The sequence below is a fragment of the Ceratotherium simum genome, chromosome X (assembly GCF_057802395.1).
Source record: "Ceratotherium simum simum isolate JZ-2026a chromosome X, ASM5780239v1, whole genome shotgun sequence".
Classification (NCBI taxonomy): Eukaryota; Metazoa; Chordata; class Mammalia; order Perissodactyla; family Rhinocerotidae; genus Ceratotherium; species Ceratotherium simum.
The window spans coordinates 73,362,535-73,386,116 of record NC_141940.1 but is presented as its reverse complement, the minus strand read 5'-3'; the positions used below and the strand labels follow the sequence as shown (position 1 = coordinate 73,386,116).

Here is a 23,582-nt window from a genome sequence, read left to right as displayed (position 1 = left end):
TTACTTTTATTATAGCACTCTGTCTTTTCTCTAAAAGGCAATACCATCATAAAAGGAACAGCAGCTCAAGAGTCAAGAAAAAAATCCTAGTCTCAGCTGTGTTACTCAGTAGCTGTCTATTATCAGGCAAGTGAACTTCCACTCTGAAAATCAGCTTCCTCATCTACAAAATGGAGACAATAATAATCCCTAACTCATGGGGCTGTTTGCAGATTAAAGGAGATAATGTCTGAAAAAGCATCTGACACTTAGTAGGTGCCTCTTTCGCTAGAGCAACGGTTCTTAACCGGGAGTTCACGGACACTTAGGGGATATATCGATGAGCTTCAGGGAGTTTAAGAATTCCCTGGCTGGTATCTAACATTTTGTATGTCTCTGTGAGCATTTTTGTGGGAAGAAGGGCCATAGCTTCCATCAGCATCTTAGAGGGGTTGTGAATCAAAAATGCTTAAGAACCTCAGTGCTAGACCTTAAAGACCTTGAGGGATTAGAACTGGCCTTTTAGGGGTTAATAGGTGCTTTCTTATGCATACATAGTCTCTAATCTTCACAACAGTCCTTTGAAGGAAGTATTAGTATACCCATTTTTCAGATGCGGAAACTAAGAAATGAAATGGTTTGTAAAGGGCACCTATTCGAGGCCAAGAACTGAGCGAGGCGCCGGCAACCCCAGCACCAGTCAGAGCTCAGCACGGCGGCAGCCTCCCGCCTTGCAGGGCAGTATCCCCAGCGCAGTGAAGCGGCTCGCAGCCGTTTCATAGATATCCGCTGAGCGACACCGATCTCCGGCCGCCGGCCCGAAGAGCTCCCGGGCGCGGAGCTCCGCCCCACGCCGGGCCGGGCCCCGCCCCCGCTGCGGTCGGTGTTGTCCGACGGTTCCCGGCGTCCCTCGGTTTCCCTCGGTAGTTTCCGGCAATGATCGAGAGTTTCTAACGTGCCCCCTTGTTGTCTCTCGGCTGCCGTCCTCGCCACCGCCGCCCCCCTTTTCGGCTCCCTCTCCCCCTCCCCTTCCCCCCTCCGCCGGGCCCGGCAGGCGCCTCTGGTGCTAAGGGCTGGGCAAGATGGCGGCCTTCGGGATCTTGAGCTACGAACACCGGCCCCTGAAGCGGCCGCGGCTGGGGCCTCCCGATGTGTACCCTCAAGATCCCAAACAGAAGGAGGTGCGTTCAGAAATCGGGCCTCTTGAGGGGCCATGGGCAAGCGATCAGCCTAGGAGGAAGCACTGACGGTTTGGGGAAGGGGGGGCGGGGCGGTTTGGTGGGAGCGAAAGTCCCGAAAGGGGGAAGAGTAAAGTGGGCTGGTGTTAGGAGAGTAGGACCTGGCGGGGGGGTCCCGGGCGTGAATAGGGAGTGCTGAAGGGGCCACGCTGGAGGCGCCACCCGCTAACACAACACCTCAGAAAGTTGTCTGAGGCAGCTTGGTGAGCTACGGCTGCTTGCAGGGAAGAGTAATGTTGAGTGAGCTCTGGGTGATTGGGAATCTTAGTGACTGGGGGGTGAGGGTGGTGTCCGAGTGAATGTAAGGGCCTAGCTTTAAATAGCAATCTGTTCTACTCAGAATCCTCCTCCTACCTTTTTTTTCTCCTTGTTCCCTTCTCTTCTTCTGCCCTCCTCTGCCACCACCACCACCTCTGAGAAAAAAAAAGCTGAAATGTCGTTTTCCTGCCTCAGGATGAACTGACAGCCTTGAATGTAAAACAAGGTTTCAATAATCAGCCTGCTGTCTCTGGGGATGAACACGGCAGTGCCAAGAACGTCAACTTCAATCCTGCCAAGGTGAGACCAACCCTGCCAGGCTGAAGGAAAAGGCTGGAAGAATCTGAGAAGGAGCAAAGGCCTGGGTTGGGAAGACTTAAAGGGATGACCTAAATGGCTGAGTTTTCCTTCATAACCTAATGCTACCAGATTGGCATTTGCCCATCAAAGGCACGACCACCTGTCTGCCCCTTCTTCCCACCCTGAGGTGTAGTTTTCTTCCCTCAGATCAGTTCCAACTTCAGCAGCATTATTGCGGAGAAGTTACGTTGTAACACTCTCCCTGACACTGGTCGCAGGAAGCCCCAAGTGAACCAGAAGGACAACTTCTGGCTGGTGACTGCTCGATCCCAGAGTGCCATTAACACCTGGTTCACTGACCTGGCTGGCACCAAGCCACTCACACAACTAGCCAAAAAGGTGAGGTACTGTTTCCTGTTCTTCAGGCCAAGGAGGGGAGTGTGGGTACCAAGTACCCTCCTATTCCCAGATTAAGGTACATGGATGCCAGCTTGTGGGGGTAATAGAGGTCTCACTGTTTGTGATGTCCATGCAGGTCCCCATTTTCAGTAAGAAGGAAGAAGTATTTGGGTACTTAGCCAAATACACAGTGCCCGTGATGCGGGCTGCCTGGCTCATTAAGATGACCTGTGCCTACTATGCAGCAATCACTGAGACCAAGGTTAAGAAGAGACATGTCATTGACCCCTTCATGGGTGAGTAACTCCTAATACCAGGAGTCCCACCACTGATCGCTTCAAGGAATAATAGAGAGACCCTTGGAATTATTCTCCTTCCTCATGTATATTCCTTACTTCTGCTTGTATCTTGCATTCACTCAATTAGTAAACATTGAGTACCTTGAGTATCTACTGGGGTATACTCTAGTAGGGATGCTAAGGCATATGTATGAATCACATAATTAAGTATAGAAAGTAGTAAGCGTCAAAAGAGGTAGCAGAAGGGGCCGGCCTGGTGGCACAAGCGGTTAAGTGCGCGCGCTCAGCTGCGGCGGCCCGGGGTTCGGCGGTGGCCCGGGGTTCGCCGGTTCGGATCCCAGGCATGCACCGACGCACCGCTTGGCAAGCCATGCTGTGGCGGCGTCCCATATAAAGTGGAGGAAGATGGGCACGGAGGTTAGCCCAGGGCCAGTCTTCCTCAGCAAAAAAAGAGGAGGATTGGCAGATGTTAGCACAGGGCTGATCTTCCTCACACACAAAAAAAGAAGTAGCAGAGGTTCTTTGAGACTTCAGTGGACAGAAAGATTACTTTCTTTGGGGGACACCTGGGAAGGCATTAGGAAGGTGGCATTTGACCAGAGCTTAAGAGGATGAATAGGATTTAGAAGTATGGTGGATGGGGGTGGGGGACAGAAGGTTTTCTAAGCAGAGAGATAGTATAAAATAGCCCTTTTCCCATCTTCACCCTAGAGTGGACTCAGATCATCACCAAGTACTTATGGGAGCAGCTGCAAAAGATGGCTGAATACTACCGGCCAGGGCCTGCAGGAAGTGCAGGTTGTGGTTCCACTATAGGGCCCTTGCCCCATGATGTAGAGGTGGCAATCCGGCAGTGGGACTACAACGAGAAGCTGGCCATGTTCATGTTTCAGGTAGGAAGTAGGGCATGTTGTGTGGGACGTTGGATTGAGCCTGGTCTCGCACTCTGTCAGTGTAGAACAGAATCTGCCTGCTACCTTGCCCCGATTGTGGTTCTCTTCATCCTTTCGTTTACTTTGTCTGCCTCATCTCTGGTAGTCCCTGGGCTAAACTAATACTCTTCCCACCCCTGGTACCCATAGGATGGAATGTTGGACAGACATGAGTTCCTGACCTGGGTACTTGAGTGTTTTGAGAAAATCCGCCCTGGAGAGGATGAATTGCTTAAACTGTTGCTGCCCCTGCTGCTTCGAGTAAGGCCTAGGGTTTGGGGGGTCTAGGGAGGATTTGAGGAGAAATAAGACATGAGAGCAGTGTCCCTTGGAGAGAACTGGGGGTTTTGATCATCATGTCTTCACAGTACTCTGGGGAATTTGTTCAGTCCGCATACCTCTCCCGCCGCCTTGCCTACTTCTGTACCCGGAGACTGGCCCTGCAACTGGATGGCATGAGCAGTCACTCGTCTCATGTGATGTCTGCTCAGTCGACAAGCACACTGCCCACCACCCCTGCTCCTCAGCCCCCCACTAGCAGCACACCCTCTACACCCTTTAGTGACCTACTTATGTGCCCTCAGCACCGGCCCCTGGTTTTTGGCCTCAGTTGTATCCTTCAGGTAGGTACTGGGTAGGCCCAAGGAAGAATTAAGAGGCATCCCGAGAAGAGTTGGGTGCCTGTCCTGGAGAATGGTGGTGATTCTAAATTGGAAGTGGGAGTAGGCACTGAGTACTTGCTTGGAGATTGTTGCTTCTCATTCCTAGGGTGTTAGTTCCTTTTCAGTTAGTTAGTTCCCTTCCAGGGCTAAATAGTAGGCCCAAAGCCTTTGAGGAGAGTGGATGAAGGTGGGGGCTCGGAGATGGAGTGATGCCACCCCAGGGACTCAGAATAACTTTGGATTGGAAATCTAAGGATTGGGTCATATAACGGGATTCTAGAGAGATAACCATGGTAATTGAGTTTGACTAAGCTGTTCCTGTCTGGCAGACCATCCTCCTGTGTTGTCCTAGTGCCCTGGTTTGGCACTACTCGCTGACTGATAGCCGAATTAAGACTGGCTCACCACTTGACCACCTACCTATTGCCCCCTCCAACCTGCCCATGCCAGAGGGCAACAGTGCCTTCACTCAGCAGGTAAGTCTGACCAATAGCCTGGTACCCCCAGAGTGGGATGTGGGGCTAAATTACTCTTTCAGAAATAGTGACTTGGAGTCTGGTACCATTCTTTTAGATTGGGGCCTGGCCTTTTTTATGCCTTGGTGCATCCTTGTAAGCCTTCCTTTTCGATGTTACAGGTCCGTGCAAAGTTGCGGGAGATTGAGCTGCAGATCAAGGAGCGAGGACAGGCAGTTGAGGTTCGCTGGTCTTTTGATAAGTGCCAGGAAGCTACTGCAGGTGGGTGCCAGAGGACAGATAGTAAGAAGGATGTTTGAGAAAAGGATGGGGATGGTAAGGACATACAGATCTGAGAGTCAGAATGCAGTGGGCCTCTAGTTAAGTCCCGTTTACCACTTTTCCTCCTTAGGCTTCACCATTGGGCGGGTGCTCCATACTTTGGAAGTGCTGGACAGCCATAGTTTTGAGCGCTCTGACTTCAGCAACTCTCTTGACTCCCTGTGTAACCGAATCTTTGGATTGGGGCCTAGCAAGGATGGGCACGAGGTAAGCAAGAAGGGGAACAGAAGGAGCAAAAAACACTGCAAGGGTAACAGCATGTATGAGGGGAAGGCACAGTGAGGCATTGAAACCAGGGGATGTCTGAAGAGACGATCTTACAGGGCCTAGGACGTTTTAAGATGGGCTCCAGTCTTTAAGAAACTGGAACTTGGTTGTTTGTCCCCAGCCCTACCTCACTCACCCCTGTCTTCCTTTGGTCTCCAGATCTCCTCAGATGATGATGCTGTGGTATCATTACTGTGTGAATGGGCTGTCAGCTGCAAGCGTTCTGGTCGGCATCGTGCTATGGTGGTAGCCAAGCTGCTGGAGAAGAGACAGGCAGAGATTGAGGCTGAGGTTAGGGGGCAGAGATAAGAGAATGCGACTGGCCAGTGGGGCAGTGGCAACTGGGGTTGGAGACAGATTGAACTGGTAGTAGGACCAAAGTGGAAGTTGTGAGAATAAAGAGGTGGTAGAGAACCTAAAGGGAAAGTTGAGAACATAAGACAAAAGTAGAAAGGAGCGGATTGACGTCAGAGTTAGAGAAGCGATCAAGGCTTAAATTGGGAGGCGGTAAAGAAAATAGAGGTCATAGGGGGAGTGGAAGTGAAAAGCTTGGGGCGGAGGCAAAACAGGTGGTAGTTCAAGGATTACACATGAAGGAGTAAAGAACGAGGTAAAATCCAGTCCTACAGTTGCTTCTCTTATCTTGCAGCGTTGTGGAGAATCGGAAGCCGCAGATGAGAAGGGTTCCATCGCCTCTGGCTCCCTTTCTGCTCCTAGTGCTCCCATTTTCCAGGATGTTCTCCTACAGTTTCTGGATACACAGGCTCCCATGCTGAGTATGGACCCCTGCCACCCTATGGTTACCTCTGCCTAGACTCAGTTACCCATTACTGTCATCAGAAAGCATAATTAAGGGCCTTCTGGTATATATTTCTGTCTTGGGTCCTATGCAGAATGACTTTTGGACTTAATTCTAGTCTTTGATCATCTTAACAGTCTAACAGAGTAGTGAAATAAAAAGAAGAATACAAACAAGAACATACGATTGAAGCATTTTCACATATAAATAGCAGCAAAGATGCCATATTCCTTTATGAGATGGTGTATGGGGCAGGAGGTGGGGTAACCAACCACGCTTTGTCCCTCAACAGTTTTGGGGTGTTTTTTTCTTTTTTTTTTTTTGGTCGTTCTATTCTTGCCTACCTCAGGTGCTCTAGGAGCACCATGCCTTAGGTGTGTCCCCCTCTCTCTTTCTGCCCGTCTCTTTTGTGCTCTCCTAACTCATCTTTTCTCATTCCCTCCCTCCAGCGGACCCCCGAAGTGAGAGTGAGCGGGTGGAGTTCTTTAACTTGGTACTGCTGTTCTGTGAACTGATTCGACATGATGTTTTCTCCCACAACATGTATACTTGCACCCTCATCTCCCGAGGGGACCTTGCCTTTGGAGCCCCTGGCCCCCGGCCTCCCTCTCCCTTTGATGACCCTGCCGATGACCCAGAACGCAAGGAGGCTGAGGGCAGCAGCAGTAGCAAGCTGGAGGTGAGTGGGCTTTTCCTCACCCTGGATAGTTTCTTCTGACGTTCCCATCTTCCTGGCTCCTAGAGTCCTCTGAGAATACTTCACCTAATAATGAGGGTAATATTTGCTTAATACTTCACAGGTTATAAAGTGCTCCCATATCAGTTTTTTTCATTTGATCCTCACAACAGCCCTGTGAGGTACTCTTATCCCCACTTTAAAGCTGAAGAAAACTGAGGCCAATGGAGGTTAAGTGACCGGTCAAGGCTTGAATCCAGATCCGGTGCTTTTCCCAATGTGATCTCCTCTCCAGTTCCCCTGTCAATCAACTTTTCTAGATGGTGGGGAGCAGCTCCTTGGGGCTAAAGCAGCTTTGCTTATGTTCTGTGCCCTCAGGATCCAGGCCTCTCAGAGTCTATGGACATCGACCCTAGTTCCAGTGTACTGTTTGAGGACATGGAGAAGCCTGATTTCTCAGTAAGTTAGGTTCTGGTATGGAAGAATCCAGCTCCTGTTATGCTTCTTTTGGGGATTTCTTTATGCCTCCTCATCCCTTTTTCTTCCTTTAAATGTTCTGCTCTTTCGCCTTTCTCTTAGTTGTTCTCTCCTACTATGGTCTGTGAGGGGAAGGGCAGTCCATCTCCTGAGAAACCAGATGTTGAGAAGGAGGTGAAGCCCCAACCCAAGGAGAAGATAGAAGGGACCCTTGGGGTTCTTTATGACCAGCCGCGGCATGTGCAGTATGCCACACACTTTCCCATCCCCCAGGTACTGTTCCCCAGCACCTTGCGAGCATCTGTTTTGAGCCCAGGTTTCTGTCCAAGGACCATGCCGAGGGGTTGGAGCTGTTCTTGAGGGTGTGGTATGCTGGGAAGGAGCTTTAGCCCTGGGATGCTGAGGGGCATGGAGCATGCTTTTAAGAGGAGGGAAGGAGATCGGTGCTGGAGTCTGATGGTGCTGCTGGGATGCAGGAGGAGTCATGCAGCCATGAGTGCAACCAGCGGTTGGTCGTACTGTTTGGGGTGGGAAAGCAGCGAGATGATGCCCGACATGCCATCAAGAAAATTACCAAGGATATCCTGAAGGTTCTGAACCGCAAGGGGACCGCAGAAACTGGTGGGTTTGAGGCTCCTTAAACAGATCTCCCCCAAAGAGTGCCCTAGTCAGTCTTCCCTTCCCCAGCATAGGGAACTCCCAGTCATGTCCCAATGTCCTGTCTCTTGGAGTCTCCTGAGAGCTCTAGTCCTTTTGAAACTTCCCCCCTCATTCCCCCCTTCTGCAGACCAGCTTGCTCCTATTGTGCCTCTGAATCCTGGAGACCTGACATTCTTAGGTATCTCACAGTAAGCCCCATACTGCCCGCCCTCCCTCTCCCTTCCCTCCCTCAACCTAGCACCTCCCTGTACATATTCCTATAAGGTCCACATAGTCTGTGGTCCTCAAAACCTTTGCTTCACTCTTCACCCATCCCTTCCTTGACCCTCCCTTCCCTTCTGCCTTCCTCCTTCCTACCCTCTCTCCCTCCCTCCCTCCCCGCTTCCCTCTCTCCCTCCCATAGCCTTCTCTGCATACCCACTCCTCCCCACCCCCAGTCAACTAGTTATCTTCCTTGTCCTGACTGGTCCCTTTCAACTGTCCCCTCAGGTGGGGAGGATGGGCAGAAGCGGCGGCGCAACCGGCCTGAAGCCTTCCCCACTGCTGAAGATATCTTTGCTAAGTTCCAGCACCTTTCACATTATGACCAACACCAGGTCACTGCTCAGGTGTGGGCCTAAGTCCAGCCCCCTTCCCACATGCTGGCCTCCTGTCCTGTTTTGCTTTCCTCCTTATCTTTTTTCCCCCCAGGCAGGCTAAGCCTCCCAGTCTCATCCCCTTCCACCATCATCCTTTCCTGCTTTCCTGGTTCTTCCCACCTCTCTGCACTCCTGTCTCACTCCCACTGCACTTATCAGGTCTCCCGGAATGTTCTGGAGCAGATCACGAGCTTTGCCCTTGGCATGTCGTACCACTTGCCCCTGGTGCAGCATGTGCAGTTCATCTTCGACCTCATGGAATATTCACTCAGCATCAGTGGCCTCATCGACTTTGCCATTCAGGTGGGGAAGTTGGGGAGATAAGGGTGGAGGAAGGAGTTTGTGCTCTATAGGGTCATAAGGACAGGAGTAGAAGCTCAAGCTAGTGTCCCAGGCTATTTGGAGGGGCACAAAGACTAGCACCGGGGGAGTGGAACATGAGCTAAGACGGCAGGAATAGAGACTCAAGTGCTCCCTGGGGAGGCCCAAGAGAAGGATTAGAGTATTGGGCACAGAGTGTCCTCCCCGGGTGGAGTTCATAGGATTGTATCTTGGAGACTGGTTAGATAGCTGATGTGGCTTGTGTTGTTAATAGAATAGAGGACAGTAGCATATGGCAACAGGGCCCTTCTATACTGAGGCGACTCCAGCAGAAGGGGCTTAGACTTGGCTTTGCTAGTTTCCTCACAGGAAGGGGGATTATGTATAACATGTCTCTTCTCATTTCTCACCCGCCACTCTCTCTGCTAGCTACTGAACGAACTGAGTGTAGTTGAGGCTGAGTTGCTTCTCAAATCCTCGGATCTGGTGGGCAGCTACACTACCAGCCTGTGCCTGTGCATCGTGGCCGTCCTGCGGCACTATCATGCCTGCCTCATCCTCAACCAGGACCAGATGGCACAGGTCTTTGAGGGGTAAGCAGGGCTGCAAGATAACCGCAAGGAGCAGGGCTCTGGAGAACGATGCGGCCTGCGGTGAACACGTGAAGCTCTCACTGGGAAAGTGCATTCCATTCAGGTGGGGAGGGGAGAGTACGGCCCAGAGACTTGAATCCGTGTCCGGGCCCTTTGTGCCCCAGCCCCTGCTCACCATTTGCTGACCCTCCTGACCTTGCTGCCTCGTGACAGGCTGTGTGGCGTAGTGAAGCATGGGATGAACCGGTCAGATGGCTCCTCTGCAGAACGCTGTATCCTTGCTTATCTCTATGACCTGTACACCTCCTGTAGCCATTTAAAGAGCAAATTTGGGGAGCTCTTCAGGTAAGAGAGGTGAGAGGTAAGGGGTAGAGAGTGGGACCTAGTCCCACCTCCTTCCCATTACTGCCCGACTCAGGAGCAGAGCACAGCCCGGGACCCTGCTGTCTCTGCAGGGTCATTTGGGGACTACGTCCTCCATGTGTTCTTGGTTCCTGAGAATGGGCCTTCTTCCTCGTCAGCCTTTCCTTCAGCTCATCTCTGTGGGGTCCGCACTTCCTCCCTGCCTCCAGAGGGCCCTGCGCCTTATTCTCACTGGGTTCCTTTCCTGCCCAGTCTGCTTTGTCCCATCTCCCTTTTTCTGGTCCCAAGGTCCCTGGTCCCTCGTTTTTTTCTTTTCTCCCCTTTCCTGACCATCCCTCTACCTCACCAGACCTTCTTCAACACTACTGTCTTCCTTCCCCCACCCCTGCAGCGACTTCTGCTCCAAGGTGAAGAACACCATCTACTGCAATGTGGAGCCATCAGAATCCAATATGCGCTGGGCACCTGAGTTCATGATTGACACTCTGGAGAACCCTGCAGCTCACACCTTCACCTACACGGGGCTAGGCAAGAGTCTTAGTGAGAACCCCGCTAACCGCTACAGCTTTGTCTGCAATGCCCTTATGCACGTCTGTGTGGGGCACCATGATCCCGATAGGTATGGGGCATACTGAGTGAGGACTGGGCACCACGCTCCTGCCTAATATTGGGAGGGATGAGATGCCCGGGAGGTACCGCGACCTTGGTTATTGCCGGGTGGAGATGAAAAGTTAATGAGTCTGAGGTTTTGTGGAACAAGGTTTTTCCTGAGGGCATTTGTACTTTTCCCCAGGGTGAATGACATCGCAATCCTGTGTGCAGAGCTGACTGGCTATTGCAAGTCACTGAGTGCGGAATGGCTTGGAGTCCTTAAGGCCTTGTGCTGCTCCTCTAACAACGGCACTTGTGGTTTCAACGACCTCCTCTGCAATGTAGATGTGAGACTTGGGGTGGGGTCCCACTGGGACAGGAGGCAGTTACCAGGGCAGGGGTCTAGTCCCAGTACTCAAGGTAATAGAGAGACAGAGTTTTGGGAAGTGGAGGCATACCGCTTTGAGTAAGTGCCGTCTCTCCCCACAGAGTTGTGACGTCTGTCTGCTTTTTCCTCCAGGTCAGTGACCTGTCTTTTCATGATTCCCTGGCTACTTTTGTTGCCATCCTCATCGCTCGGCAGTGTTTGCTCCTAGAGGATCTGATTCGCTGTGCTGCCATCCCTTCACTCCTTAATGCTGGTGAACTACCAATCCGTAACCCATAGAATTTCTGGACCCCAAGTTTCAATATACACATGATGGCTGCACTCCCATTGTTCAGTGTGGGATGCCTGGCCTCACCAGAGGCCAGTCCTGTGGTATGCCTCAGGCTGGGAGGGGCCTCTTTCTCATCCTGCATTTGTAGCTTGATCTTTCTGGTGTTTGACCCCTCTGAGGTACTCCCTTTATGTTGCAAAACAGTTCCCTGCTCCACCTCTCCTCCAGCATTATCTTGTTTTTTCTCCTTTCACCTGACCTGTCTCCCCTTTTAGCCACCCACCACCCACAAACCCACACACAGTCCACCTTCATCCTTTCTGATCTGCTTTGTCTTCCTTCTTTTAGCTTGCAGTGAGCAGGACTCTGAGCCCGGGGCCCGACTTACCTGCCGCATCCTCCTCCACCTTTTCAAGACACCTCAACTCAATCCTTGCCAGTCGGATGGAAGTAAGTGACTCTGATCTGAGCCAGCCGGCAGTAGAAAGTGTGGCTACCCCACCCCCACCGTTTCTACTTTTGCTTCCCCTGACTTCGGCTCCCTCCCCAGACAAACCTACTGTAGGAATCCGCTCCTCCTGTGACCGCCACCTGCTGGCTGCCTCCCAGAACCGCATCGTGGATGGAGCTGTGTTTGCTGTTCTCAAGGCTGTGTTTGTACTTGGTATGGGGTAGGAAGGGAGTGGTGCCAGAAGTGTGTATAGGGTGGAGTGCCAGCTAAACTACAAAGGACAGTCTTTCTCTCTCCTGAAGGTGGTCTCTCTGACCTTTGGGGAGGAGAGGAGGAGGGAAGTATATTTCTGTCCCATAGGGCTGGATTTGGGGAGTTGCTGCGTCTGTGGGTCCGGGCTGGGTCTCTACACAGTGTTCGGATCTCACTCTGCCCTCCCTATCTCCCACCCGTGAACCACAGGGGATGCGGAACTGAAAGGTTCAGGCTTCACTGTGACAGGAGGAACAGAAGAACTTCCAGAGGAGGAGGGAGGAGGTGGCAGTGGCGGTCGGAGGCAGGGTGGCCGCAACATCTCTGTGGAGACAGCCAGTCTGGATGTCTATGCCAAGTACGTGCTGCGCAGCATCTGCCAACAGGTCAGTCTCACCTTCCCCCTACACCTCCTAAATGCCTCTATATAATATAGTCCTGTTTCCAGCGATGATCACGCCACCTCCCTACTATACATTGTGTCCCTCACCAACTCCCAGCCCACTCCCCTTATTCCTAACCCCCTCAGTGGTTGCCCCAGTCCCCTGATTATCAGCTTCCTCAGGAATGGGTAGGAGAGCGTTGCCTTAAATCGCTGTGTGAGGACAGCAATGACCTACAGGACCCAGTGTTGAGTAGTGCCCAGGCCCAGCGCCTCATGCAGCTCATCTGCTACCCACATCGACTACTGGACAATGAGGATGGGGAAAACCCCCAGCGGCAACGCATTAAGCGTATTCTCCAGGTAGGCCAAGGTGATGAGGGTCTTGGAGGAAGCAATAGGGCCCAAGCCTGGGGTGAAACAATAGGAACCTTGAGAGAAAAAGAGAGGGAGAGTTAAGCAGGAAGATGAACAAGGATGTGGGCGAAAGGTAATGAGAGAAACAGCTCCAGCGTGGGTTCAGAAGTCAAGCCCATATGGTTTAGGCTGTAAAGTAAACTGGTGGGTGAGGGCACAGCTCTCCAGAGTAGGACTGTCCTTTGTCAGTGAGAGGCATAGTCTCTGGGAGGCCTAGTTTTTGGCCTTGTATCTTTGGCATTTTGGTCATGGCTCAGTAATGGACGGTCATACTACTGAACAGCTGCTACTCATTGAGTGTCTGCTTCATGCCAGGTACTGGTACTGTGCTCAGCACTCTGTGTATATTTTCTCATTTAATCTTTACAACCCTGTGAAGTAGGTATGAGTATCTCTGTTTGACCAGTGAGGAAACTGAGGCTTGACGAGGTTAAGTAACTTGCCCAAAGTCACACAACTAGTAAGTTTGGAGTCGGTATGTGAACCCAGGTATCCTGTGCCCTTTTAGCTTCGCCACGCTGCTGCATCAGACATTCAGGTGACTGGAGAGTGGAAAAATAAAGCCACTGAGGAAAAGCTAATGGAATGAGGTCTCTTCAGCCCAGAGTTGATAATGCCGAAGAGAGATTAGCTAACAGTAGCCTTCGGGTCTGTAAAGGACTCTGAGCAGCTGGTTTAAAATGGGAGAAGCAGGCTTTAACTTTAACATCAAGGATTTAGGTTAGCGTTAAGCAGAACTTCCTGATGCTAAGGAATGTGAGGCTCTGGAACAGGAAACTGGGGAAAGATGTGAAATCTTTCCTGAACTGCTTTTAAAATAGGATAGATTTTTCAGCCATTTTGGATTATTTAGGTGTAGTTTTTCCTAAAGTTGGGGACATAGAGAGGTCCCTCTTAGATCTCCAGGCATGTGTGAGTCAAGGTTGCGAGATATCAGGAACTGGCCTCGGGGTGATGAGTGGCTGGGGATGACACAAAGATGACCAGCTTGGGGGTGGGGTCTCTGTCACAGAACTTGGACCAGTGGACCATGCGCCAGTCTTCCTTGGAGCTGCAGCTCATGATCAAGCAGACCCCTAGCAATGTGAGTGGTGCCCGGGCTCTCTCTTTCCTGTGCTCACTTCCAGCTCCGTGTGTCAGGGAGGTGGGCTACCATAGAAGAACCAAGGTCCTACTCTTGGGTTCTTGAGCTAAGAGAGATAAGAGAGGATAGGAAGATGGCAAACATGTGGAGCTGATGATAAGGGAAATGGGTTGAGAGTGTTGGTGCTTTGAGCTATGGGGAAGGTGGTTGTTGGTGGTGGTGGTGGTGGTGGAGGCTGTTTCTGTGGCCACAACTGTAAGGAGGTATGTAAAGGAGAAGACAGTGGGGAATTGGAGAAATATGGAGGTGCTGGAGGGCACGACTCCCAGCAGAGTTGTGTCCCTACCCTCCCGTCAACCTCCACAGATGCCTTCCACCACCCTCATCTCCCATCCCTCCTACCATCTGTTTTCCTTCGCTCCCAGCTACCTGTTTAGCACCCCTGTGCCTTTCGTCCTCCCCAGGAGATGAACTCCCTCTTAGAGAACATTGCCAAGGCCACAATCGAAGTGTTCCAACAGTCAGCGGAGACAGGGTCATCTTCTGGAAACACTGCAAGCAACATGCCCAGCAGCAGCAAGACCAAGCCTGTGCTCAGGTTGGGTAGAAACGTGTTAGGACCCACCCCCTTATGAGTTTGTGTCCTGGTAGTGTAAATGATTTCAGCCGCATGAAGATGCCAGGCATGTCCATCAGGAAAGGAGAAGACCTGATGCCAACCTTTGCCTGGCTCCTCTGTGACGCTGTGTACTCCGTCTGTCCTCTAGCTCTCTAGAGCGCTCTGGTGTATGGCTGGTGGCCCCCCTCATTGCTAAACTGCCCACCTCAGTCCAGGGGCATGTGTTAAAGGCTGCAGGGGAGGAATTGGAGAAGGGCCAGCACCTGGGTTCCTCTTCCCGCAAAGAACGTGATCGACAAAAGCAGAAGAGGTAAAGCGGCTTTGGGGGACCCAAGATTGAGGGGTAGAAAGGAGAGGAGGCAGGCCCAGGGAGGAAGAAAGAATGGGGCGGGGGGGGGAGATAAAAATCATAGAAAAGTGGAAAATGAGAGGGTAAGTGTGGGTGTGGTTGAACAACTGGCTAGATCTTAAGAGAGTAGAGTCAGGGGCGTGGAGGAATCGGATTGGAAGTTGCCTGATCTCCAACCCACAGTCCTGTTCTTTTTATTTTCTTTTCCTCCCTTCTCTAGTATGTCCCTGTTGAGCCAGCAGCCCTTCTTATCCCTGGTGCTGACGTGTCTGAAAGGGCAGGATGAGCAGCGTGAAGGACTCCTTACCTCCCTCTACAGCCAAGTGCACCAGGTACAGGTCTCTGGGCCATGGAGCCAGGCAGGAGGGCAGAGAAGGATGCACCTAAGAGGCTACTGTGTACTCAGAACCGTCAGTACTTTCTGATGAATACTTTGGGTCCTTTGGGATGGAAACAAGAAGATCCCTGAGCTGTCTGTTATACTTGTTTCTATCTATCTTAGATTGTGAATAATTGGCGAGATGACCAGTACTTAGATGATTGCAAACCAAAGCAGCTAATGCATGAGGCACTCAAACTGCGGCTCAACCTGGTGAGAGGGGGAGCTGGAGAGAAGAAGGAAGTGGGTGGGGCTAGAACTACAGAGCAAAGAAGCCCCAGCTGGGGGAGGGCAGGGTTGAAGATGGAGGGCCTAGGTTCTTCTGGGTCTTCGAGTAATAACCCAGCTCTCCTAAAGGATGCAGGACCTAAAAGTGGTTAAGGGGACTGGATCCTTGCAGGCACCCTGCCTCAGTATCCTAGATTCTGGCTGGGCCCTAGAAGCCCTAGAAACCCATTGTGGAATGTTGAATGGAATCTTGGACATCCGTTAGTCCAACTCCTATCATTTTATAAGTAAGGAAACTGAGGCCCAGAGATGTCAAGAATTAAGTCGTTGGCCTGAGATCTTGTAGCAAATCATAGGTACAACTGGAATATGACCTCAGGTGTTCCTAAGTTGCACCAAACTCAGGTTCGCATCTAAGCTTTCCCAAAATGCCAAACTTGGCCCCTGAGCCATCTGACTGACTTGTTGTGGCCCTGGCAGGTGGGGGGCATGTTTGACACGGTGCAGCGCAGCACCCAGCAGACCACAGAGTGGGCTGTGCTCCTCTTGGAGATCATCATCAGCGGCACTGTCGACATGCAGTCCAACAAGTAAAGCATCCCCGCCCCCTCCCTTCAGTTTTGTACCCAAGGGATCCCCCTTCCCCCACACCAGGTGCACGACCCGCTGTGATTGGTGTGGCTGACACTGCGGACTCCGAGGTCCTGGGTTCCCCACATGGTTTTGGTGCCCTTGGGATAATGTCTTAAGTGCCGTTCCCTGCTTGTGTCCCACCTTGAGGCCTTTGTCTGTCTTAACTTCTTTCTTCTCCAATTTTCTCCCTGGCTTCCTGTCACAGTGAGCTCTTCACCACTGTATTGGACATGCTGAGTGTGCTCATCAATGGGACCCTGGCTGCGGACATGTCCAGCATCTCTCAAGGCAGCATGGAGGAAAACAAACGTGCCTACATGAACCTGGTGAAGAAGCTGCGGGTGAGCGGAAGAGGCAAGGATGAGGCTTGGGGGACTGGGACATAGCTCCCTCTCCCTCAACGTTGCACTTACTGTCCTGCCTCAGGGACTTCGTTCTGGCCAGAGCCCCCTACCCTTCCCCTTTATGTCCATTTTTTCTTTGTTCGTACAGCGAGGATTCACTGAGTGTCTTCATGCCAGGGTCTGTGCTGTCCCCTGAGACTTCCCATCCCTCTTTTTCTGTGTCCTTGAACTCTTGTCCCATCTTCCTGTGCCTGCAGAAAGAGTTGGGGGAACGTCAGTCAGACAGTCTGGAAAAAGTTCGCCAGCTGCTGCCACTGCCCAAGCAGACCCGCGATGTCATCACATGTGAGCCACAGGGCTCCCTTATTGACACCAAGGGCAACAAGATTGCCGGCTTCGATTCCATCTTCAAGAAAGAGGCATGTTCCATTGTCTTCTGGTCCCTGTCCTATCCCCCGCCCCCATCTTTTTCCCCTTTGGGCCAGAGCTTCCCTGCATTAACCTTGTAGCTACAGCAGGCTCCTGGGGCCCTGCCGTGAGAGCCACCTCATGTGAGCTAATCACGTAACTTTCCTTACGTGTCTTCTTCCCATCTTGGGAGTCTAACACTGTTTCCTTGGTCTCTCCCTTCACCCCTACCCACCTCTCACCACCTACCCACCTTTTAACATACCACCCGTTTCTCAGCACCCCACCCTCCTCTATCCTCTGCCCCACCTGCCTCTTGTCCTACTCCACCCCTCCTGTGCCCCACCCTTCTGTCTGGCTGACAGCCCATATCTCTTTTATCCCTGCATTTCTCTCCCCCTACCCACCCATCTCCACACAATTTTCTCTTTCCCCTCTCTCGGTCAGTTGCAGTATTTGTTGAGTAACCATAATCATTGTGTGTAGTCGAGAGGGAGAGGAAAAAGAGGATGCAGAGTTTGAAATCCAAAGTCCAACCCATTCACGTATACATTCTCTTCACTGCTTTTCCTGGCCATCTGTCTCTGTCTTTCCTTCTGAGTGTCCCTGTCTCGCTTGCTGCCTGACTCTCTCACTTTGCCTTTCTCTGTCTCTCTCCACTTTGTCTCTCTCTCTCTGCCTGTCTCTTTCTTCCTGTTTTTCTGTCTCTCTCCCCGTCCCTCTCTCTGCCTGTCTTTAGTCTCTTACTGCCTTTTCTCTCTCTCTCCCCCTCCCTGTTTCTGTCTCTGTCTTCTTCTGAATGTCAGTGTCTGTCTCTGAATCTGCTCCCCCTGCCCATCGCCCTCTCCCCTCTTAACTCTCTCTCCTCCGTGTGAATGTGTGGCTGTTTGTGTGTCCGTGTCCATCTGTCTTCCTCTCACTGTCTCCCCTGAGTCTACCCATGGCTTTTTTCCTTTATTGCCAACAGATATTTTCCCCTCTCCTATAAGTCCCCAAAGTCTGTCTTCTGTTTTCCAAGTCTCAACAGCTCACTGTTTCTCATTTTCTGGAGCAGGGTCTACAGGTTTCCACCAAACAAAAGATCTCTCCCTGGGATCTCTTTGAGGGCCTGAAACCATCAGCACCACTCTCTTGGGGCTGGTTTGGAACCGTCCGGGTTGACCGGCGGGTGGCCCGAGGCGAGGAGCAGCAGCGGTTGCTGCTCTACCACACACACCTCCGGCCCCGGCCCCGCGCCTATTACCTGGAGCCACTGCCACTGCCACCAGAGGATGAGGAGCCCCCTGCTCCCACCCTGCTAGAGCCTGAGAAAAAGGCTCCAGAGCCACCCAAAGCTGACAAGCCTGGGGCTGCTCCACCTAGTACTGAGGAACGCAAGAAGAAGTCCACGAAGGGCAAGAAACGCAGCCAGCCCGCCACCAAGACAGAGGTTGGTGCTGCCCCCGTTATGCTTCTTCCACAGCTTCTCTCTGCCCGTGATTCTGTCCAGTTTCTGGTTTGTGGGAGGGGTGGAGGTATGTGGGGAAGGAGCGCTGTTAGAATTACAAAAATTATGGGGCCGGCCCAGTGGCGTAGTGGTTAGGTTCACACGCTCCTCCTTGGCAGCCCGGGGTTTGTGGGTTCAGATTCTGGGCGTAGACCTACACACCACTCATCAAGCCGTGCTGTGGTGGCATCCCACATACAAAATAGAGGAAGATGGGCGCAGATGTTAGCTCAGGGCCAATCTTCCTCACCAAAAAAAAAAAAAAGGAATTACAAAAATCAGCCACGTGGATCCAACTCCTTTTCACCCCTCCTATCCCACATCGTCCCACCCTACTCAGCTCACTCACCTCTCTCCTCTGCCGTTCTCACAGGACTATGGAATGGGCCCAGGGCGGAGTGGCCCCTATGGTGTGACAGTGCCTCCAGACCTCCTGCACCACGCTAACCCTGGTTCCATATCCCACCTTAGCTACAGGCAGGGTTCCATAGGCCTGTACACCCAGAACCAGCCACTACCTGCAGGTGAGTGCCAGCCACTAGGAATGAGGGACTTACCTGAACATTTCTCCCACCCGAGGGATGATGCCACTCCTCTGAGGAGCCATGGATGACCAGGACAGAGCAGGGGACAGAGGGATGAGAAGCCTAGAGAGGTCAGCCTGCTCCCCTTTCCAGGTGGGCCTCGTGTGGACCCATACCGTCCTGTGCGGTTACCAATGCAGAAGCTGCCGACCCGACCACCTTACCCTGGAGTGCTGCCCACAACCATGACTGGCGTCATGGGACTGGAACCCTCCTCCTACAAGACCTCTGTGTACCGACAGCAGCAGCCTGCGGTGCCCCAAGGACAGCGCCTTCGCCAACAGCTCCAGGCAAAGATAGTGAGAGGGGCAGTAGGGAGGGCCGTCAGGGAGAGGGGCTTTTGAGGGTCACAGGACTGAGGGGACTCTGGGATCTTCACAAGGACATGCAGAGTGGGAGATACAAGAAACCAGATGGTGGAAAGCATTTCCTGGCTTTGAGTTTGTCTCCTTTTTCCCTTTAGCAGAGTCAGGGGATGTTGGGACAGTCATCTGTCCATCAGATGACTCCCAGCTCTTCCTACGGTTTGCAGACCTCCCAGGTAAGGGCACAAGATGGTGAGACTCAGGGAGCTTGAGGCAAGCTGCTCTGCACACTCTTGGCCCTGACTCCCTCTCTCCTCCCCTCCAGGGCTATACTCCTTATGTTTCTCATGTGGGATTGCAGCAACACACAGGCCCCGCAGGTACCATGGTGCCCCCCAGCTACTCCAGCCAGCCTTATCAGAGCACCCACCCTTCTACCAATCCTACTCTTGTAGATCCTACTCGCCACCTGCAACAGCGGCCCAGTGGCTATGTGCACCAGCAGGCCCCAACCTACGGACATGGGCTGACCGCCAGTCAAAGGTACTCAAGGAAGTGGAGAGCTTCGAAGACATACTGAGATATGAGGGAGCATGTGACTTGGGAAAACCCATGCCTGGAAGTGATGGGACTAGTCAGGTTTTTGGAGAGGTGAAGAACACTTATCTGACCACATAGCCTGTCACCACAAAATGCCAGAGCTGGAAGGATCCTGGCAACCAGTAATCTCACACTTACTTCCCTGACATTTCTTCAAGGCCCAGAGAGGAGAAATCATTTCTCCAACTATGATAAGGAAAAATCTGGGATTCATTGATGCACTGCATGATAGAGTCACCAAGCCGTTAGGAGAAGAGTTTCACACTGGAATAGACTAATGAACAATGCTTCCACCATGCTGCATGTTAGTCAGGCCTCAGATAAGACATTGTAATTGTGTCTTGAGGCTCTGCAGCTTAGAATTTAGAACACTGGGGGGTGGACCAGAGGAAAAGTCCGTTACTTAGAAGTATTGATTAACTGCCCACTGTGTGGCCAGTGCTATGCTAGGACCAGGTGGGGAAAGGAAAGATATTTTAAAAAAATACCAAGTCCTTCACCATGAAGAATTTTTGCTGTACTTGGGGAAGATGAGACTTCCACAGAAGAACACTTAGAGAACATTATGAGGGAAGATATCATCTGGTGTGCAGTTGTGTGCTGTGAAGTAAAAAGGGAATTCAGAAAAGTGGGGGATAATATCATTGTGGGCCTGAGTCATCAGAGAAAGTTTCATGAGGGAGGTCAGACTTGAGTTGGCCTTTGAAGGATAGCTATGATTTAGGTTTGTGGAGAGCAGGAGAGGGAAGGGCAGTCTAGATAGAGGACAAAGCATGAACAGAGACATGGGGACTGGAATGTTAGATGGCTGGGAGGATGGGAAGAAAAAGAGCTTGGGTAGAGTGTAAAATTCATGCCAGGGAGGTAGGGGATGGGCTAGGAGTGGGCAGGTTGATAGAGGGCCTTGAGTGCTTGGTGCAGAATTGAGACACAATCCCAGAAACGGCTCTTTTGATCAGGAAAGTGATGAGTTGGGTGTGTTGAGAGATAAACGTGGAATGTGTGGATAGGATACATAGGGAAGGTGAGAGAAGACTTGAGACAGAGGGCCCAGCCAGTAGCCTGTTGCAGTGATGTACAGATTAGGGTAAGGAAGGCATAAGGAGCAGTAGAACTCAATAGTCTTTAAGACTCTGAAATGTTATTGGAGACCACCACCAACAGTAACAGAAACAACCTTGGTGAATGTTTACAGAATACCTGTCCTGTCTAAAACTGGTTTTCATTTTCATAAGAGAAAAAGAGCTAAAACAGCATTGAAAAATTCCTACACATGAAGGTTCTGAAACACTAAAATGGGGTATTGTCTTTGCCCCTTGTTCCCCAACGTAGAAGTCTGTCAGAACCCAAGAGGGCTTTTCTGGTTAGTGACCGGAGGAATGAATGAAATGACTTGTTGACGTTTCTTTCAGGTTGGGGACCCAGGCCTTATACTTCTTCCCATCTCCCCTCCCCATGCCTTGACCTCTGGACCTCTGGTCTTTGTAGGTTTTCACACCAGACACTGCAGCAAACACCCATGATAGGTACCATGACTCCGCTGGGCGCCCAGGGCGTCCAGGCCGGCGTCCGATCAGCTTCCATCCTGCCTGAGCAGCAGCAGCAGCAGCAGCAGCAACAGCAGCAGCAGCAGCAGCAGCAGCAGCAGCAGCAGCAGTATCACATCCGGCAGCAGCAGCAGCAGCAGATCCTGCGGGTAAGGCTCTGGGATTTCCTCTGGGACCTGGGAGCCCAAGGAGGAGAGACACAAGCTCTTCCAGGTTGTTATCAAGACTGAATGAGGCCATGTACGTAAAGTGCCCGGCAGAGTGGCTGCCACATAGTGGGGGCTTAAGAAGTTAGTTCCCTCCCCTCCCCTGTTTTGTTCTGGGGGTCCTGGTGGGAGAGAGTTGGGAGTTGTCTGCTGGGTCCTCTAGATGTGTTTTCTTCCTCTGAAACTCTCTGAGGAGGGAGGGCAGTGGACCCAGAGTTCCCTCCCTGCTGCTGCTTCCCCGTCCCCATCCCTCCGCCACTGAGGCTCAACTCCCTTGCTCTCCTTAGAAGTATCTCTCATGTTTTTACAGCAGCAGCAACAGCAGCAGCAGCAGCAGCAGCAGCAGCAGCAGCAGCAGCAGCAGCAACAGCAGCAGCAGCAGCAGCAGCAACAGCAGCAACAACAAGCACACCAGCAACAGCAGCAGCAGGCGGCTCCTCCCCAACCCCAGCCCCAGTCCCAGCCCCAGGTAGCTGCTGGACTACAGCCCCCGGCTCAGGGACAGCTGCCCATGTTGGGCACATAGCCAGTGAACTGGGTTGGGGACATTGTGCAATGGGGTAGAGGTTGGAGGCAAGGCATAGCACTCTAGAAAGGGGTTGGGAGATAAGGATGGAGAAGGAAGTGGAAGCTTCGAGTTCAGTCTTCCACTTCGCGTTTCCACCTCAGTTCCAGCGCCAGGGGCTTCAGCAGACGCAGCAACAGCAACAGACAGCAGCTTTGGTCCGGCAACTCCAACAACAGCTCTCCAGTAAGCCTGCCTTCCTTCCCAAGGAGAACCCCATGGAATAAATGGGGGTTGGGCCAAAGTCGCTGAGGTGGTTGCTTCAGGCCCAGGTTGTGGGGGGAAGCATTGCATTCCATCCCTTCCCTTGGTCCCTAAATAGCTTTCCTCATGCATACCCACACCTCTGCTTGGTCTCCCACTCCTGATAATCTCTGGTTTTTCACAGATACCCAGCCACAGCCCAGTACCAACATATTTGGACGCTTCTGAGCCACCTGGAGGAACCACTTGTGCACTGGATGTGGCCCCCCCCTTTCCTCTTAATTCCCAATCCCCTTCCTGGGCTAGCACCAGTAGTGGTTGGGGCTCTTCCCTCAGGCTCCATTTTTAATGAGTTTTTAGTATTTTTGTTAATGTGAGGCATTGAGCTGTTGGGTTTTGTATATTATTTATATAGAGACCCCAGAGCTGTTGCACCCAATACACAGAGCTTCTTTGCAAAGGGAAGTGTGTGAGTTCTGCATGGCCGGGAAGGGCGGGCTCTCGGGAGAGTGCTGGGGGCCAGACCAACCAGTCAGAGCCTTCATTCTGTTCAGATCATCTCCCCTGTTTACCTTCCACCCCCAAAATTTCTTAATTCTAATTGGATTGCTACCCTCTCTTCACCTCTCCAACCTGACAACATATGAAGGTTTGGGCCCTTAGTCTCTTAGAAGGGCAGCTTATCGTCTCAGCTAGGTGTTGCAGCTTCTTTACTGCTTTTCTTCATGGAGGATATACCACTGGGATTGGGGAGGGGCCATTAGGCCAGAGGAAGAATTAATGGAACCTAATTTTCCTTCCACCCATCCCACATGCTGGGGTTTGAACAAGCTTCGGGGTGGAGGAGGTCACAGACTACCTACCCTTTTTGCTATCTTGTGTGGTCCCCATCATGCACCAAGCAGTATCCTAGACAGAGAACTTCCCTGAGAGTCTCATTTCTGGGATGAAAAATTGCTCTCCATTGGCAAGTGTCACCATCGAGTAGGTGGTGAAACGATGGTGTGGTTCTAGGAGGAAGAGACCAGTGAAAGGAAGCACCCTTTTCTCTCTCTCATATGTTGCTGGAACTGCTTGTTTTCACACGACCCACCTTAGCAAGACCCAAGATGACTGTTGCTCACTCCCATTTTACAGTAGAGAAAACTCAAAACTGTTGGTTGCTCTAGTCACATTTGGAACAGTGGCAGGGCCATTCTCAGCCCCCTTGCTTTCAGGTTTGGGGCCCTAGATCCAGGAGAGCCAACTGGTTTACTACATTGGAGTCTTCTGGTGTGCCCAGCTGGGGCTGGAAGAGGACCAGCTCCAGCTTTGTGGGTGGGTGGTACAGGATGATCTGACAACTTCAGGATAACGTCCAGGCCATAGTTGCCTATATCACTGGGAAGTGTCAGATGTGCTGGTAAAACCAGGAGCACCAATCAATACCCAAGTTATAAAAAATAAAAAAGTAAAATCCCTCTTTGAAGTCCACAAAGCCCTTGCTCGTGTGGGACTCACCAAGTTGAGGAGTTGTGTGGGCAAAGAATGGAGCTCCCTGACAGGGTGAAGGCAAAGCTGACTGAAGCTTTCTTCTGACCTGTTCTATCCTGACATCCACATTCTGAGGAGCTTACAGGGGTAGAGGCTTG

General features: G+C 51.8%; 1 protein-coding gene across 4 annotated transcripts; it reads left to right on the top strand.

The window, feature by feature from the left end:
* The first annotated feature begins 752 nt into the window (after positions 1-752).
* MED12 (mediator complex subunit 12) lies at positions 753-22,411 on the top strand. Of its 4 annotated transcripts, XM_087427717.1 has the most exons (46): positions 753-1,160; positions 1,671-1,775; positions 1,983-2,174; positions 2,311-2,470; positions 3,185-3,366; positions 3,556-3,666; positions 3,774-4,028; positions 4,397-4,543; positions 4,705-4,804; positions 4,935-5,071; positions 5,291-5,422; positions 5,781-5,907; positions 6,380-6,609; positions 6,985-7,065; positions 7,186-7,356; positions 7,560-7,704; positions 7,871-7,921; positions 8,233-8,351; positions 8,541-8,684; positions 9,132-9,295; positions 9,509-9,640; positions 10,050-10,277; positions 10,452-10,596; positions 10,770-10,890; positions 11,257-11,358; positions 11,459-11,572; positions 11,822-11,997; positions 12,177-12,356; positions 13,423-13,494; positions 13,959-14,092; positions 14,262-14,423; positions 14,683-14,794; positions 14,965-15,054; positions 15,550-15,659; positions 15,908-16,043; positions 16,304-16,465; positions 17,509-17,883; positions 18,314-18,464; positions 18,618-18,823; positions 18,988-19,065; positions 19,155-19,209; positions 19,285-19,372; positions 20,918-21,125; positions 21,493-21,651; positions 21,852-21,933; positions 22,136-22,411. In XM_087427717.1, the coding sequence occupies exons 1-46, from the start codon at positions 1,062-1,064 to the stop codon at positions 22,177-22,179; spliced, it is 6,474 nt and encodes a 2,157-aa protein (XP_087283843.1). In that variant the 5' UTR covers positions 753-1,061; the 3' UTR covers positions 22,180-22,411. The 4 variants fall into 4 exon arrangements, with proteins under 4 accessions (XP_087283843.1, XP_087283841.1, XP_087283840.1 ...); XM_087427715.1 differs by having other exon boundaries at positions 18,618-18,814; positions 19,155-19,372; XM_087427714.1 differs by having other exon boundaries at positions 19,155-19,372.
* Positions 22,412-23,582: the final 1,171 nt, after the last annotated feature.

What these genes read in the sequence shown, in the direction of transcription:
- MED12 (XM_087427714.1), top strand. Translation starts at nt 1,062, where the DNA reads ATGGCGGCCTTCGGGATCTTGAGCTACGAACACCGGCCCCTGAAGCGG. An exon ending in TCACACAACTAGCCAAAAAG is followed by an intron (nt 2,175 to 2,310) that starts GTGAGGTACTGT and finishes ATGTCCATGCAG; the next exon opens with GTCCCCATTTTCAGTAAGAA. An exon ending in GATCGACAAAAGCAGAAGAG is followed by an intron (nt 14,424 to 14,682) that starts GTAAAGCGGCTT and finishes TCCCTTCTCTAG; the next exon opens with TATGTCCCTGTTGAGCCAGC.